Here is a 19,174-nt window from a genome sequence, read left to right on the forward strand (position 1 = left end):
CAAAACTATACTCAATGAGAATCAGGAGGAAAACTCTCTGTTGCTTGGGGTTATACCTAGCACACAGAAAGATGATTGCGGTTTTTGGAGATCAATCATCTCAGTTCCAGGGTATTACTGCAGGAGTTCCTTAGGGTAGTGGCCTAGGCCCATCCTTCAGCTGCTTCATCAATGACCTTCCTTCCATCATAGCATCAGAAGGGGGGGGGGCTTTGTTGATGATTGCACAATGTTCTGCACCATTTGCAACTCCTCAGATACTGAAGCAGTTCATGTCCAAATACAGCAAATCTTGGACAATATCCAGGCTTGGGCTAACAAGTGACAAGTAACATTCGCACCACACAAGTGCCAGGTAATGGTTATCTCCAACAAGGGAGAATCTAACTATTGCTACATGGCCTTCAATGGCATCACCACCAATGAATCCTCCACTATCAACGTACTGGGGGCTATCATTAAGCAGAAACTGAACTAGACTAAACTGAAATACTGTGGCTACAAAAGCAGGTCAGAGGCTAGGTATCTTACAGCAAGTAGCTCACCTCCTGACTCCCCAAAGCCTGTCCACCATCTACAAGGCACAAGTCAGGGTGTGATGGAGTGCTCTCCACTTGCCTGGATCAGTGCTGCTCCAACAATTCAAGAAGCTTAACACCATCCAGGACAAAGCATCCCGCTTGATTGGCACCCAATTCACAAACATTCACTCCCTCCACCATCGACGCATCTACCATCTACAAGGTAAACTGCAGAAACTCACCAAAGCTCCTTAGACAGCATCTTTCAAACCCATGACTGCAACCATCTAGACGAACAAGGGTGGCAGATGTATGTAAGCACCACCACCTGGAAGTTCCCCTCCAAGCCACATACTATCCTGACTTAGAAATATATTGCTGTTCCTTCACTGTTGCCAGGTCGAAATCCTGAAACTTCCTCACTAACTGCACTGTGGGTGTACCTCTACCACATGGACTGCAACGCTTCAAGAAGGCAGCTCAGGCTCACCACACCACCTTCTCAAGAGCAATTAGGGATGGGCAATAAATGCTGGCCTAGTCATTCATGGGATGTGTATGTCGCTGGCAAGGCCAGCATTTATTACCCATCCCTAAGCGCCCTTAAGAAGGCAGTAGTAAGCTGCCTGCTTGGACTGCTGCAGTCCACAACTACTGTGTTTTAGGCAAAGAGTTACAGGCTTCTGTCCTAGTGACAGTGAAGGAATTGCAATATAGTCCCAAGTTGTGACAGGTTATGGCTTGGAGGGAACTTGCATGTTATGGAAGGTTCGGAAGTTGAAGATGATACTGATCAGTCTGAGGGAATTTTACTGGTTACAGGACGGTTCAGGCTGGTAATGAGTGTACTAGTCACGGATTTATTTAATTAGTTGTTTGGTAGAACAGAACCTGAGTATTGGTAGTGCAGAACCTGAGACATGCAATCAAAGCTTTTCATCTTGCACTCATCAGGATAGACTTCACATAATACTAGAAGGGTCATATGGACTCTAACGTTAACCGTTTCTCTCTGCACAGATGCTTCTATACTGGCTGAGTTTTTCCAGCATTTTCTGCTTTTGTTTCAGATTTTCAGTATCTGCCGTATTTTGCTTTTATCGCAATAATACCAAATGTATTGGGGAGTATTCCATCAGAGTGTGATGTCTGGCCGAGGGAAGCTCGTTTAACAGCCCTGCCCAGGCTGTGCAACTATATTTTCTTAACCTTCCTAACCCTGCTGCTAGATATTGGTGCTCCCCTGATATCTACAGCGGAGGTGGAGGCAGCCTGATTGCTACGCCCTGTCTGTGATGACCTTGGCGGGCATCCTCTGGAGGGTCAAGACCTGGAGAGCCCCAGCCTGCTTTCAGGGTTCTGCTGTGTGGCAGTGGCACCCTCCTTGGCCTGTGGAACTGGAGCTCCTGAGGTCACAGGAAGAGGGAATTCGGATAGGCTGGACACTCCTGGACACTCCCGGAGTCACTTGGATGGATGGCCCTGGGGCAGAGGACACCTGCTGATCCTCCTCCCTATGGGTACTCAAGGGCCCCAGGCTGACTTTTTGAGGAGAAGGGGTAGCTGGAGTGAGATCGAACTGTCCCGCACCACTCTTGCGCACACACTGTTGGAGACCAACTATGGCATCAGAGAAGAAGTTGAGCCTGCGCAACAGTGCAGGAGCGACATCATGGCCCAAGGTCTCCATGGCGGCTGCCATCCTACCAGTGTTGACCTCGGTGTGTTGGCACACCATGCTATAACCTCAGAGTGAAGGCGGATGGACTCCTCCATTGTGTCGTGCAATCTGAGGAGTGCAGCGGACATCCCTTCCTGATATTCCTGAGCTTGCCTTTGCAATTCCAGCACTGTGACATGACCAAGTCCAGAGGATTGTCATCTGACTCGGCAAATTTCTGGCCTCATACCTGGCCAATTTTCCACATTGTCAGGTGGATGTCAGTATTATAGTTTTGCTGGAACAGCTGGGTTAGGGGCATTGCTACTTGTGGAGCACAGGTTTCCAATATTATCGCCGGGATGTTTTCAGGGTCCATTGCCCTTGCTGTATCCAGTGCCGTCAGCCATTTTTCATATCACATGGAGTGAAATGAATTGGCTAAAGGCTGGCATCTATGATGTTGGGGACCTCATGATGAGGTCGAGATGGATCCTCCACTCCGCACTTCTGGCTGAAGGTGGTTACAAATGTTTGAACCTTGTCTTTTGCACTGATGTGCTGGGCTTTCTCATCATTGAGAATGGGGATATTTGTGAAGCCTCCTCCTCCGATTAGTCCACTACCAATTACGACTGGATGTGACAAGACTTCAGAGCTTTGAGCTAATCTGTTGGTTGTGGGATCACTTCACTTTGTCTATTGCATGTTGCTTCCACTGTTAAGCACATATGTGATTCTGTGTTGTAACCTCATCAAATTGGCATCTCATTTTTACATGTCTGGTGCAGTTCCTGGCATGCTCTCCTGCATTCCTTCTTAAACCAAAGTTTATCCTCTAGCTTGATGCTAATGGTAGAGTGAGGGTTATGCTGGGGCATGAGATTAGATTGTAGTTGAATACAATTTTGTGCTGCTAATGACCTACAGTGCCCAGATTTGAGCTGCTAGATTTATGCTGAGTCTATCCAATTTAGCACGATGGTAGTGTCACACAACATGATGGAGGATATCCCCTGTGTGAAGGCGGGACTTCACCTCGGTGAGGACTGTGATGTGGTCACTCCTCCCAATACCGTCATGGAAAGGTGCACCTGTGACAGGTGGATTGATTAAGGCAAGGTTAAGTAGGTTTTTCCCTCTTGTTGGTTCTCTCCACCTGCCACAGGCCCAGTCTGGCAGATGTGTGCTGCAGGACTCACCCAGCTTGGTCAGTACTGGTGCTATTAAGCCACTCTCTGATGGCAATAATGTCCCCATCTAGAGTACATTCTGTGCCTTTGCTACCTTGTGCTTCTTCCAAGTGGTGTTCAACACGAAGAAGTACTGATTCATCAGTTAAAGGAGGGCCAGTATGTTTTCTTGCCTATGTTTGACCTGATGTCACAAGACTTCATGCAGACCAAGGTCAATGTTGAGGACTCCCAGTGCCACTCCCTCCTGACTGCATATCACTATGCCACCATCTCTGGTAGTCTGCCCTTCAGCGGGGCCCAGGACATACCCAGGGATGGTGATGGTGGCATCTGGCTGAAGATGGTTGCAAATGTTTGAACCTTGTCTTTTGAACTGATGTGCTGGGTTTTCTCATCATTGAGAATGGGGATAGTTGTGCAGCCTCCTCCTCTGGTTAGTCCAACACCATTTACGACTGGATGTGACAAGACTTCAGAGCTTTGAGCTAATCTGTTGGCTGTGGGATTGCTTCACCTTGCCTATTACATGCTGTTTCCGCTGTTAAGCATGTATGTGATCCTGAGTTGCAGCTTCACCAAACTGGAATCTCATTTTTACATCTGGCGCAGTTCCTGGCAGGCTCTCCTGCATTCCAGTTTATCCTCTAGCTTGATGCTAAAAGTAGAGTGAGTGTTGTCTGGGACATTGGCTGTAAGGTACAATTATGAAAGTATGACTATGTCAGGTTGTTTGGATAGACTGTGTGAAAGCCCTCCCATCTTTGGCACGAGTCCCAAGGCCCTGGTGACACAGCACTGTTGACTGGGCAGGGTGTGCCATTGGCTCTGTGGCAAACCACATAATTCAGGAAAATACTATATGTATTGGGAGAAGGTTCACAAATATGTTTTGTCATCCTTTCTTGAGAGTATTGCTTTAAAGAGGTGATTCATAAATGGTATTAATAGATATCACGAGAACCCAAATGGCTTAAATAAAAACTTTTGCCGACGTGACAGTTATTTAAATACAAGCATTCTAAACACAAAGAAAATTTATCAATATAAAATGGAGAGAAGCTGAAAACAAAATGGCATTGTTTTCTGATTTTAGCAGTTTTAAAATGAGAAGACATGTCATCCTACATGGACGTAACAAGGCATCACCAAACTTGTGATTTTTAATGCAGGATTGACATGAGTTATTGAGGCTAAGTGAAATTTTTACTAAGAACAAAGTAACTATATTTCTTTTTTTATTATATCGATTTAGTGAGAAAAATTGCAATTCTCCATTTTGGGCAATGTCAGCATCAAATACATCAGGTCAGCCACAGCAGGGTCAGATACATAGAACGGCTTTCTTTACTTTGTCTGAAAAATAAGTCTTAATCAAAAACTTAGAACACCACCTAAGTGCACTGTTACAAGGTTGTCACTGTCGAATTAGAGGCAGTTTGGTACTGAGCCCCCATCCAATAGAAAATGGGTTGAAACTACTCAAACTTGTTTCATGTACAGATGCTGAGAAGAGACTTTCATCTCAATAGTTTGGATTTGATTCAAACGTATATATCGGAGTTGAAAGGGTAACACTGTGACTTCCTATGTTGCCTAAAATGCAGAGCAGGATTCTGTTCAATTGGAAATTTAAGTATTGAACAAGGGCATGAGTTAAATTACTGAAACCTGAGGGCTCTTTACATTTTAGCATTCTGTGGAGGAGTAGGCCAGTCCAGTGAAGACTAAATTAGTTCACGAGGGCTGGATTCTACTTAGCTGTAGATACCCTCAGCCAAAGCCTAATGGATAAACTGGGCAAAGATCAAGAAATTATGAATTGTAAGATGCAACATTTAAATTGGTTAGACTCCTGTAATATCTTTATGCACAATGAAGGGTCCCTCAGCCTTGACTTTTGGCAAATGCACCCATGTTCTTTGAGCTAAGGTAAGCAAAGTGTGTCCTTAAGAGAGCAGAGTTTGCAGTCCATATCAAGCAAAAAGAAAATACAATTAGTTGGCTTAGCTATTAAATATGGTGAGAGTTTCCAGCTAGGCAGGTAGTCAACTGACCAAAGAAAAAGAGCCTAATCCTCTCCTTATTCAGTGTTCACACATCAGGCTAACATTTTTTTCCTTCACAATGCAGAGGTTTTGAAGTTAGAGTCCTTACCACTAATTTTTCTGGGATCAATTTTAAGGTCTTCTGCCTCAACTACTCATTGTGTAAGTGTGCTGTCCTATTAGGGAAATCTGCCTGCCTGTTTTTTTTTTTAAGAACACATTTATAACATTCAAGTGTATTATGATCTGTTCCATACAGATTAAACTCCCATTGCTTCAGAATGGCACCCTGCTCACTCTAATATATATGGATGAAAGATTCCTTTACTCTTTTGAAGCTGAACAATGCTGTTGTGTTTTCTTAAAAAAAATCAGGTTTTTCCCAGAATGCTCTCTAAATCAGCCCACATTTTATGAAATAAAAAAAACATAATTTATGAACTTTCTTGGCTGGTTTTCAAGAGGAATATGATTAATAAATCCATCTAAGACTCATGTGTTTCTTATTGTTTCAGTAATGGCCCATGCAACATTTGTTCAGAACACTGTACAGATACACTGAGTGCAACATTTTGAACCTCCATTATTTTAAATTATGCAGAAAGGGTACAGCAGTGTTTTACAACAGGGTAATATGTTTACCTAACTACCAAAGAATCTCTAGCCATAACTTCTGCATTGTTGATGTATTTTCATTCTTGAGTGAAAGAAGGGAAGGGTAATGGGGATGAACAATGTACAGGAAATAAAGTCCATTGATCTGAGGCATCAATGATCATATGGAAAGAAATAGGAGAAATATTTTTGAACATATTTTCTAGAAAAATATTCATAATAAATAAATTAAAGCTTGTCTAAGTAATAATAAAAAGGAGAATACTACTGGGATTAACATCCACTTTACTAAAACAAAAAGAGAATTACCTGGAAAAACTCAGCAGGTCTGGCAGCATCAGCGGAGAAGAAAAGAGTTGACGTTTCGAGTCATGAGGACTCGAAATGTCAACTCTTTTCTTCTCCACCGATGCTGCCAGACCTGCTGAGTTTTTCCAGGTAATTCTGTTTTTGTTTTGGATTTCCAGCATCCGCAGTTTTTTGTTTTTATCTATTTTACTAATATATTTATCAAATATACAGTTCCTGATAAGTAAACGCTGATAACCAGGAAAAATGAAATGCAAACTATCAAATGTATTGAAGCGAGTAGCTGGATGTAGTTAACAATACCTGCTTCATAATCTGAAACTTAGCATGAACTTCTTCCTCTACTCCTCTTAACTTTGTTAACGCATCTTGATTTTTGAGGAGCAAAGCCTCACGGTTCGCTAAGCGTTGTTCATGTGACTGCACCTGATGTCTGTACTCCTGTAGCATTACACTTTCTCTCTGCAGCACAACATAAAAATAAGGGCCATTACTTATGCTTAATCAGTATATATTAAACCTTAAAAACAAAATAGCAGGTAAGTGTTCTGCTCCACAAAAAACTCACTATGCACTTTAATAATGCCTCTAACATAATAAAATATCATACAAGCCTGATAATTAATATTGCCATTAAGCTTTTAAATAAGAATAATTTTAATTTTGGAAGGGTAAGAGAAAGATATGAGAGACAGCGCCATTGCTCATCCTAATTTAAGTTATTTTTATAAGGAAGATAGGAACAGAATAAGGCCACTCAATCCCTTGAGCATGTTCCAGCATTCAATGAAATTGTGGCTGATGTGTATCTTAACTCCATTCACCCACCTTGGCTCAATATCTCCAAGTACCCTTGGCAAGCAAAAATCTCACAATTAAAGCTACTAACTGAGCTGGGATCTACTGTTTTTTGAGAACGGGAGCAAGTTCCATACCTAGCATCCTCTGCAAGAAGTAGTATTTCCTAACTTTATCTCCTGAAATGCTCTGATTTTAAGATAATATCCCCTTCACCTAGAGAGGAAAATGTTTTTCACTATCCACTTTGATCAAATCACGCTTTAATCTTCACTATTCTGCGGAATACTAGTTTGGCTTATGTCATGGCTATTCATTATTTAACCCATGGAGCACTGGTAACATTCTGTTGAATTCATGCTGTATTCTTTCAAAGGTCAATGTATCTTTTCTAAGGTGTGGGAACTATACACAGTTATCAAGATGTGGTCCAACTAGGGCTTTTTACAGCTGTGGAAAAATGTGCTTGCTTAATACTTTAGCCCTCTAGTTATAAGGGCCAACAATGTATTGGCCTCTTTTAATTATGCCAAATTTGGTGCTTTGAGGATCAAGTTCTTTGAAACATTGTCCATTGTTTTATGAAATTGCATACAGATAAAAAATGCATATCCCTTACTTCATATACTTTTCTTCCTCTATGTATTTAATTTTTATTTTATAATTTTAAAACTGAAGACATATAGAAAGATAGTGTTCAATAAGTATCATTAAGAGGTAGGTAATTAGTATTTACTAGGAAATAGGTAGGGTTTAGCTGAGTGAGGTCAATTCTAAGATTTGGTGGCACTGGAGAATGGACTTGAGATTTCGCAGAACTGAGTTGCAAGGTTACAGAGTTTGGCTGCACTGTGGAAGGCAGTGGGGATTTAGCAGAATGGTGACAGATCTTGCGATCTAGCAGCATTTGCAGAAGGAATCTGGGATCTGCGTTTGGCACAATGAAGGGATGAGTTATAGCATTTGGTTCACTGATGAATTCCTGGAGTAAATGGCGGGGCAGTGGCAGTTAAACAAACTGACAACACAAGTTTCTAACTTTCTCTGGAATCTCTGCAAATTTTGAATTTTAGCATCCCCTGATGTTTTTCTGTGTCTCTCTCACTCAGCTATCACTAATTATAATGTTTACATTTTCCAACATTGGTGCTAATGAGCTTTTCTTGTTTACCTGAGAAGCATTCAGATTAACCCTCTGTGGTTTATTTTTCAAAAAGAGGAAATAAATCAGGATGACGAAAAATACTTCACCCGATCTCTCTCAGCCTAGGTAAAATGCTGGAAATCGAAAATAAAAACAGAAAATGCTGGAAAGATTCAGCAGGTCGGGCAGCATCCGTAGAGACAGAAACAGTTAACATTTCGTGTCCATATGACTCTCCTTCAGAGCTAAAAGAGTCATATGGACTCAAAACGTTAACTCAGAGCTGAAGAGTCATATGGACGCGAAACATTAACTCTGTTTCTCTCTCCACAAATGCTGCCAGACCTGCTGAGTTTTTCCAGCATTTCGTTTTTTTTCTCTCTCAGCCTATACTGTTCTGCAAAACTAATATTTAAAAATTTATCTGAAAATCTACTTTAATTCATCATTCAGTTTTTATTGAAATTATTTCTCAACCATAAATTGACTCACTATCATATTAGTTATTATACTAGCCCAAGAGCACACTGATACCCAAAAAGAAAGTTACAAAACAGGCTCAAGTACTCAATCTTGCAAGATGCATCGTGAGCTACTTTGGTACTTCATATGTTTTCATCAAACTGAATTGTAGCTACACTTCACATCCACATTCATGTTAACTGCACCATTGTAACGAAAGGGAGCAAAGTGTTTTCTCCCACAACTTTTAAGAATTCAACTGGTGTACAGCGGTATTCGCAGCACAAGAATTTGTTTCTGCTTCGAAACATTTGTTGCAATCATTCTAAATTAAGCCCCAGGGAGTGAAGTTTCAGCAGCCACATGGATGTAGGAAGAGTGATGAATTAAAAGCTTGAAAAAAAAAAAATCATACCTGGCCAAGATTTTGGCTAATCCAGATTTGGTTAGAATTGTGCATTTGCTTAAGAGCAATTGGCTATTAAACGAATTTTGACAATCATAATTATGTCAAACTAGTAGCACCTGTAAGTGTTGCCGTATGCATGTTAGCTCATTATAAATTTGCATTACATCAGCTGGCAAAAGGCAGGCATCTTCCCAAGATTCTGAAAAGCATCCATTCTTCTTTGATCCTGTAATGTTGTCATCTGTATAAGGAATTGAAGTTGGTGTGAAATTGGCGGCAGCTAGGTTGGAAGGTAATGTAACATCTGAAGACAAGAACAAGGTTAGCAGGGTACTTATTTTTAAAAAAAATTATTACAGTGACAAAATTAAATCTATTTCTTATATATAAATACTACTGTATAACAACCTACACTAAAGTCACAAGGTCACATCAAAGATGAAAATTAATAACTTAAACTGATTATACAGGAATGTACGTGGGAACATTTGCAGCTGTGACTATTACCAAATTAGCATGTTTTGGATGAAAAAGTCAAAGGTCGATTTGCAAAAAAAATCAAATATCAATAAGCAAAAATGGCAGCAAATCTGGTACGGGGAGGGGCTAGTGAGTCAATATAAGTCACTGATGCACCTCGGGACCCTGAGGAAGTCCTGAATCCTGAAGTGCAGGCAAGCACAATGCATAAGGGGGAAATTTAAACTTACATTTGCCATTCTTACCCTGCCTGGATTGCTGCATGATTCCCTAGGACAGTGGGGTGAGATGGCCAGAACTACAGAAGCTTGGGCTGTTTGCCCTATAAATAGGCCGACTTTTATTTAGAGTTTTGTCTAGCAGGTGTGAAGCCTGCTGAGGAGTGTAAGTCTAAATCAGCTGTAGTGTCAAAGCACAATGGCAACCACAATGATGTTCACCCCCATCCTGGCTGCCCCTGTCCTGACAATACTCACTACCCCATTCTCGGCAATGTTTACCCCCAACTCAACAATGTTCAGACCTCTCTCCCAATTATGTTCACCCTCCCTCTAACCTGCCTCCTAGCAATGCTACCTCCACCCAACAACATTCATAATTGTCCTACTAATGCTCGTCTCCCCCCTCACACTCGACAATGGACAATGTTCATCCCCATTCCAGCAATGTTCACCCTTCCCCCTCCTGGCAATGCTAACCCACCCTCACTCCTGACAATGTTTACATCCGTCTTGGCAATGTTGCCCTCCCCTGCCACCTTGACAATGCTTCAACCCCCTCCAAACTGTTCAACCCCTGGCCGACAATGTTCACATCCTTCCCAGCAATGTTCGCCACCCCCACCCCCCGCTCCAGCGTTCACCCACCATCCCATCCCAGCTCACCCTCTACCTTTCACCTCCTGAAAATGTTCATCCCCTCCATTCCTCTCCTGACTCACCTTCCAGAATCCCTGGCTCCTGTCTGGTCGATGTCAGAAATATCAGCATTGCTGGGGAATTGGGGGTTAGGGAGGATGAGCAGTGTCAGGGGTGAGTTTGATATTTTTGGGATGAGGAAGGGGGTGAGCATTGTCAGAGGGATGTGGAAGGGGGTGAGCATTGTCAGAGGGATGTGGAAGGGGGTGAGCATTGTTGAGTGGGTGAAGAAGGGAATGAGGATTGTTGGGGTGGGGATGAGCATTGTCGAGGGGGTATGGAAAGGAGTGAACATTGTCAGGGAGGTAAGGATGGGGGTAAGCATTACCAGGGATTAGAGGAAAGGATGAGCATTGTCAGGGGGATGAGCATTGTCAGGGGGTTGAGGGAGGAGGGCGAGGATTGTCAGGAAGTGGGAGGAGCACTGTCGATGAGGGAAGGTTGACCAGTGTCGGGGTGACAACTCCATTTAAACCAGTGTAAGTCTATGAACTGAAGACAGACCTTAGTGGGCATGTCTTCAATTCATGACAATAGGGGGAAGTGGCTTCGCTGGAATTATGTTCATCACTTGGTCTTCCCACTCTGTTGTCACTGCAACGCTGCTGAAGCCAGCATCAGAACATGCAAAGACTCGAGCATAAAATGATAAGTGGGCAAATTAAATCACAGTCAATGGTGGGTACACCCTCTCTGCTGCTGGCCAGAGGATCTGGGCCTATAAATTGTTGCAGATCCTCACTTTAGAGGAAGCAGAAATAGTCCAGTAGAACGACCATTCATTGTATTATTTTTCTTAAGTAAAGCATGTACTGACAATGGCTACATAATTTCAAGTTTATTTTGGAGTCACCAAGCTCAACGAGCCCTACTGGAAAGGCTTCCCAAATTGTGACTGAACTCAATAAGGGTAGGTTCCAAGAGGAACCTACATCAATTCCCCAACATTCTTTGCACTGTGACCACCTTGTAAGATACAACATGTTTTTAATCTACACACTTGAAATACATATTTTCTTGATGGAAGTGGAAGCATGGCATAAGTGTTCAATGTTCTGCTTAGTGCAGGGCACACCCATGTTGGGAGATTGGCCCAGTATCACGGTTAGAGTCATACTGACCCCATACTATGTCATTGGCAATCAGTCGAAACTGAATCAAAGATTGAGCACACCACAAAAACTGTTTGACCTTACAGGGAAATAAAATGACAGCAACTTGATTTTTATATGCCATTTTCCTTTGAGCTCTTTGAGAACATACTGTTCCCATCATCTTGCCAAACCAAGAACTGAACAAAAACAAAGTATCACTATAGGCAACAGTGTAAAACAAGTTCAAGTTTCATCAGTACTAACCAGTTTCTGTATAAAACTGTGTTCCACTATCTTGTCTTGTGTGCATTGTGGATTCTTCCCCACTGAAGGATTCCTCTAATTTTTGATTTGAGCAATGAACATTGTCAGAAGCATCATTAACCCTGCAAGTTATAAATGAATATCATTAAGTTGTATAGAATTCAAGAATATTTAGATATCCTTTTCTTCAAACAACACACAAGCATGAACGTGTTGTGGTATGCATTTATTCACATTATTACATAAGCATAAAGCAAGTGATTTGAGTCCAATTCAAAAGTCACTGCATAATCAATGTTGTTTTATCTACAAAACAGTCAATAAGTAGCTTCAACAAGTAACTCGATGGCTGTGAAGTGCTTTGGAAAGTTCTGAATATGGAAGGCAATATATAAATGCAAGTGCTTTGTTCTGACAAAATTTGATAATGGTGCACATTCAATTTTTGTATTACATGCAACATAATCAAAATTAGCATTGCATTCCTAAACAAACTCTATTTTCAGTGTTCAAGAGTTACATCTGCCACGCACTTAAAAAAAACATCAGCTATGCAACAAATAAGTTGCTTCAAAAACCATCTGATAAGTTAATTTTTTAATTGACCAAATTTGTAACAGTTCATTCACTAGGAAGGTAATAAAAAATACCAATCAACAACAAATATTCAGCATAAAGCAAGCTAATAAAATGAATTTTATTCAAAACCTGTTACAGCCAGGGTCAGGAGAGAAATGAAACCTTTCCCTGGAAAGGAAGATGTATATGTTTCTTAGTGCCTGGAGTGTGTGCAGTCAATTTAAATAACAGCAACAAGCTTTTGTGGGTTTACATAAAGAGATTTATTTATTCATGCATTGACCCTGAAAGTCTAAATGCTATATCACTCTCAGAGTCAGACACACACACACATCCACACAAAAGATACATATCAAGAGTATAGCACACTTTTACAAGTTGTAAACAAAAAAAGTTCACTGTGTTATGGCACAGCTGATGGTAAATGCTGAGTTGTTCAAATCCCAAAGGGAAACTTGAAATAACTGCTACAATTCATTTTTTAATTTGCATAAATTTCGAGATGCGTTCCTTGAATTCAGTTGTAATAAGGCCACCAAGTCTTACGGGTTTTTACAAAACTAGATTAAACATCAATTAATAAGAGAAATGATTTTAAATAGGTCTATAAATTACTATAACTTCTAAATTCCCTACTTAATCTGACTCCCAGTTACCCTTTCATTAATGCAACTATAAGGCACATAGATTCTAAAAGACCCAGGCAAAGAAGTGTGATACCCTGAACAAATTAAATTCCCATTGTTCCATTATGTCTTTGGACTTTATCTTCCTGATAATAAAAATCTCTCATAGCACAAGTTTTACCAGTAAGCTTTGGAAAAAATAAACACACTCTTTCTAAACTTCACATGGCTAGGTGACACGTTTCACTCCCTCTTTTGAAAACAATCTAGTCTGGTTTATTTAAAAATGCAAATTCCTTTTATTTTACATTCTAAACTTGTCCCATGTGTACTATGTTTAACATCAAAGCCTTCGGACCAGCTGTCTTTAATCCAATTAATTCACATATACACCCACACAGACACAATCCATTATTACTCTATTTTACAATAAATTCCAATAACATTATGAGAATTATTACATCTTCCTGACAATAGCTCACGGGTTTGGCTCACCGTAGGAAAAAACAGTCATTGTGGACTTGGCGAAGGTGACACTTTTCACTCCGAAAGGGTAGTTTAGGTGGCTTCAATAACTAGATTATAGTAGGATTCCCTCAAAGAGATCGATTTTCAGCAGGTTGCAAAGTTTGTCATTCATAGTTTCTTTACAGGTGGGCTTGGAATATGAATCAGGCAGGGAGACCTTTTAGATGTACAACCTCCAGGGTTTTAAAAAGGCATGGATCTTACTGCATTTGGCTGCTGCTGATGTTATCTGCAGATGGTGTTCTTGCCAAAGTTTCTCTCCGATTCTTGGAATAATAATTTATCTGAAGACAGTTTTGAACACATAATCACCTGCCACTGTCCACACAATAAGATGGAGCCAGGATGGTTGATACTCAATGGGGCAATGATTGATAACCCATAAACATACCAGCTACGATTAGCTCACTGGGAGACCTTATTTGATATTCCCTCCTCATGGCTCTGACATGTCTGGCAGTCACTGCTTGTTAGATCTCTTCCCCTGAGCTGGTAAATAAATAATGGTCCCTTTGCACCTGAGAAACCCATTTACATTTGAGAACTTTCCAGAGACATTTTCAGACATGAGTTAATCCATTGTCTATGCAGAAATAGCAAAAGTCACCCAACCCTTGGCAGCTATCTTAACAGTCTTGTTAGCATCCCTTTTTTTAAAAGATAAAAGACAGTTCTAGAAAATTATATACTGAGTTCAGTCCATGTTTAAAATTATGAATAGGACATGCCTTCACTGGGTATGAAGTGCCTTTGCTGCACAGAAAAAAAAAAGAATCTCGATTACATTTTTTTTTTACATTGCTCTCATGATAAAGCATGGGAAATGTGAACACAGTTTGTACACGTTCATTCTATCATTCACACATTAATCTTATACTTGATATGGCCCGCTTTGTCTGTAACAGCCTTTTTAAAAGTTTTGGTTTCTCATCATCCTTTTGGTGAGGCACAGTGTAAAGGAATTTCTTTTGGCCTTGGGGTCTGGCTTTAAAGAAGGCTTGTTTCCAGGACTCTAGTGCCTTCTATCACTTCTTCCCTGTTAAAATTTGCAGTTAGGTGTTGTCTAGCGGCATACGATTTTCATTATCAGCTGGTTGTAGTGCTTGGGAACTTCAAGGTCAACAGTCACATGACTTCTGGTGAGCTGTGGGGGTTAGTGGAGATTCAAATTTGCCCCTGCAGTCCTGGAAAGAGTCGACGTTTGCAGGCTGAAGAAAAATGTTGTACTGTGCAAAATTCTTTCCTGCATGGTTGTTCTGCCTGTACAGTTTTTAACCCTTCAAAGGCCACTTCCACAATCCATGGGACACAACCCAATCTGCCCCACGTCCTCGGGGATACTACCACCCACAAGTATCTGTTCAGCTTCCACTGCACTCCCCTGTGAACTTCAACTAGGTGAGGCTTGCCTGCTTGGGAATTTTCTTGATCCTTATTTAAATCCTGGGAGAAGATTTCTGTCAATCACATCTCTGATGCATTTCCTTCAACCTCTGCTGCTTATCTCCCAGTGCATTTGTTTTCCACTGGTCTGGTTTGGGCCATTTTAAATTCTACCGAAACGAAAACAAAAGTACCTGGAAAAATTCAGCAGGTCTGGCAGCATCTGCAGAGAGGAACACAGTTAACGTTTTGAGTCCAAATGACCCTTCAACAGAACTAAGTAAAAATAGAAGAGAGGTGAAATATAAGCTGGTTTAAGGCGCGGGGGGGATGACACACAGGTAGAGCTGGATAGAGGGCCAGTGATAGGTGGAGATAACCAAAAGATGTCACAGACAAAAGGACAAAGAGGTGTTGAAGCTGGTGATATTATCTAAGGAATGTGCTAAATAAGGGTAGAAAGCAGGACAAGCAATAATAATATAAAAAAGATAAAAACAAAAAACTGCGGATGCTGGAAATCCAAAACAAAAACAGAAATACCTGGAAAAACTCAGCAGGTCTGGCAGCATCGGCGGAGAAGAGCAAAGTTGACGTTTCAAGTCCTTGTGACCCTTCAACAGAACTAAGTAAAAATAGGAAAGGGGCTGAAATATAAGCTGATTTGGGGGGTGGCGGGGGTGGGGGGAGGAGAACCCACTTATTCCAGGTATCAGTCTAGTAAACCTCCTTTAAAACGTCTCCAATGCATTTAAATACTTCCTTAAATAAGGAGGCCAAAACTGCACACGGTATTCGAGGTGTGGTCTCACCAATGCCCTGTATAACTGAAACGTAACATCCTTACTTTTATGTTGAATCCCTCTCATAATAAAAGATAGCATTCCATTAGACTTCTTAATTACGTGCTGTACCTGCATACTAACTTTTTGTGATTCATGTACTAGAACTCCGAGATCCCTCTGCACCTCAGAATTATGCAGCCATTCTTGGTTTAAGTAAAATCCTGCTTTTTTGTTCTTCCTGCCAAAGTGAACAACTTCACATTTTCCCACATTAAGCTCTATTTGCCAGATCTTTGCCCACTCACACATTTTCCCACATTAAGCTCTATTTGCCAGATCTTTGCCCACTCACTCAACCTATCTATATCCATCTGCAACCTCATGTCTTCTTCACAACATGCTCTCCTACCTATCTTTATGTCATCTGCAAATTTAGCTATCATGTTTTCACTCCCCTCATCTAAGTCATTGATGTAAATCGTAAAAGGTTTAGGCCCCAGTGGGACGCCACTCGTTACATCCTGCCAATCAGAAAAAGACCCGTTTATGCATACTCTCTGCTTTCTGCCAGCCAGACAATCTTCTATCCATGCTAATATGTTACCCACTACATCATGCATTTTTAATTTCCATAATAATCTTTAATGTGGTACATTAGCAAATGCCTTCTGGAAATCCAAGTACAGTTTGTCTGCAGGCCCCCCTTTATCCACTGCGCATGTTACTCCTTCAAAAAACTCCAATAAATTAGTTAAACAAGATTTTCCTTTCACAAAACCATGCTGACTCTTCCCGATTGCCTTGAGCTCTTCTAAGTGCCCAGCTGTGGCTTCCTTAATGATTGATTCTAATAACTTCCCCCCGACAGACATCAAGATAACTGCCCTATAGTCTCCTGTTTTCTGCCTCCCTCACTTCTTGCTTAGAGGTGTTATATTTCCTATTTTCTGATCTGATAGAATCTTTCCAGAATCTAGCAAATTTTGCAAAATTATCACCAGCTCATCGACTACCTCATTAGCCACCTCTTTGAAGACCCTAGGATGTAGCCCATCAGGACCTGGAGACTTGCCAGCCCGCAGCTCCATCGATTTGCTCAGTATCATTTCCCTAGTGATTTCAATTTCACCAAGCTCCTTTCTCCTGTTCACCTCCTAATTTGCAGCTATTACTGGAATGTTTTTTGTATCTTCTATAGTGAACACAGAAGCAAAATATATGTTCATTTCTTCCTCCATTTCCTTATTAACTATTGATAACTCCCCACTGTCATTCTCTAGTGGACCAACACTAACTATACTTACTCTTTTCATTTTTAAGTACCTATAGAAACTCTTGCTATCCATTTTTACATTTCTAGCTAGCTTCCTCTCATACTCTAATACCTTTCTCCTGATAAACCTTTTAGCCATTCTATATATTCTGTCCAATCAACTAACCTGCCACTCATCTTTGCGGAATTGTATGCTTTTTCCTTAAGTTTGATGCTTTTCTTAACTTCTTTAGTTAATCACAAATGGTGGGTCCTCCCCTCAGAATTTTTCTTTATAGTAGGAACGTACTTACTCTGAAATATCCCCTTAAATGTTTGCCTCTGCTTCCCTACTGATCTATCCTCTAGCCTAGTTTCCCAGTTTATTTCAGCTAGCTCAGCTTTCATCCCCACATAGTTGCCCTTATTTAAGTTTAGAATGCTAGTCTTAGGCCCACTCTTCTCCCTTTCAAACTGGATGTAAAATTCAATCATATTGTGGTCACTGCTACCTGCCAGTGCCTTTACTCTGAGGTCATTAAGTAATCCTGTCATGTTACGCTATACCAAGTCTAATATAACCTGCTCTCTGGTTGGTGCCAGAGCATGCTGCTCTAAGAAACTCTCTCGAAAGAATTATAAGAACTTCTCATCCAGGCTACTACAGTCAATCTGATTTTTCCAGTTTGTATGTAGATTAAAATCACCCATGATTATTGCCATTCCTTTATCACAAGCAAACAATATTGTTTCTTAAATATTTTATCCGATACTGTGGTTACTATTAGGGGGCTTTAGGCCACTCCCACTAATGACTTTTTCCCCTAACTATTCCTCTTCTCCACACAAACCAATTCTACATCCTGATCTCCTGAATAAAGGTCATCTCTAATATTGCATCAATGTCCTTTTTGATTAACAGTGCTACCCCTCCACCTTTACCTAGCTTCCTATTCTTCTTGAATGTCACATGCCCCATAATATTAAGGACCCAAATCTTTGTGGTCCTGCAGCCATGTCTTTGTAATTACTATCAGATCATATTTATTTACTTCAATGTGGGCCATCAATTCATTTACATTGTTATGAATGCTTCATGCATTCAGATAGAGCCTTCAGTTTTGTCTTTTTGTTACTTTTGTAACATCTAGTCTTAGGTTTTGTTTCTCTCTGTCCCTTCCTGCCATTCTCTGACCCTCATTTCTCATATCACTATTTTGCTCTACACCTTGAATTGCTATCTCTACCCAAGCACGATTCCTCAACCCTCTTGTTCAACTCCTTCCCCGATGTTTTCCCTCATGCCAGGCGGTTTTGGTCTAGGGATTCCCAGATGTCAGTGGGGATGTTTCACTTATTCAAGGAAGCTTTGAGGGTGTCCTCGAAGTGTTTCCTCTGCCCTCCTAGGGTTCGCTTGCTGTGTCGAAGCTCCAAGTATAGCGCTTGTTTTGGGAGTCTCATGTCAGCATGCAGACAATGTAGCCTGCCCAGAGGAGCTGATCGAGCGTGGTCAATTCTGTGATGCTGGGGATGTTGGCCTGAGTGAGAACACTGATACTGGTGTTGGCCATCCTGCCAATAGATTTGCAGGATCTTGGACAGGCAGCCCTGGTGGTACTTCTCCAGAGTTTTGAGGGGCCTGCTGTAACTAGTCCAGGTCTGTGAGCCATATAGGAGAGCGGGTATCTACTCTGTAGAGCATGAGCTTGGTGCCAGGTTTGAGGTCCTGATCTTCAAACACTCTCTTTTTCAGGTGGCCGAAGGCTGCGCTGGCGCACTGATGATGGTGTTGGACCCTTGTCGTCGATGTCTGCCCTTGTTGACAGTAGGCTTCCAAGGTATGGAAAGTGGGCCACATTGTCCAAGGCCTCGTTGTGGATTTTGATAACCAGCGGGGGTGTGGAGGGAAGGGGGGTTGCAGTGCAGCATGGAGGGGGAAGGTTGGTAGAGGACCTTTGTCTTACGGGTGTTTAGTGTAAGGCCCATGCTCTCATACACCTCAGTGAAGGTGTTGGCGATGGTCTGGATGCTGTCATTTGCAAGGGTAGGTCACTATCTCTGGGAATTGCATCTGGAGTTCCTAACAATAGTGCTGTTTTCCTACCAA

General features: G+C 41.3%; 1 protein-coding gene across 8 annotated transcripts in view; it reads right to left on the bottom strand.

Annotated features, from left to right (window-relative positions):
- The window catches only part of LOC121284253 (coiled-coil domain-containing protein 138-like), a 105,449-nt gene that overhangs the window by 60,922 nt on the left and 25,353 nt on the right, over window positions 1-19,174 (bottom strand). For 5 of the 8 annotated variants that reach the window (XM_041199582.1, XM_041199581.1, XM_041199588.1 and 2 more), the window contains 3 exons: window positions 11,915-12,036; window positions 9,276-9,463; window positions 6,650-6,808 (listed from right to left, as the gene is read on the bottom strand). In XM_041199582.1, coding sequence (XP_041055516.1) covers window positions 6,650-6,808; window positions 9,276-9,463; window positions 11,915-12,036 — 469 coding nt within the window. The remainder of the gene's footprint in view (window positions 1-6,649; window positions 6,809-9,275; window positions 9,464-11,914; window positions 12,037-19,174) is intronic. The other 3 variants (XM_041199585.1, XM_041199583.1, XM_041199584.1) reach the window with 3 other exon arrangements.

The sequence above is a fragment of the Carcharodon carcharias genome, chromosome 11 (genome assembly GCF_017639515.1).
Source record: "Carcharodon carcharias isolate sCarCar2 chromosome 11, sCarCar2.pri, whole genome shotgun sequence".
Classification (NCBI taxonomy): domain Eukaryota; kingdom Metazoa; phylum Chordata; class Chondrichthyes; order Lamniformes; family Lamnidae; genus Carcharodon; species Carcharodon carcharias.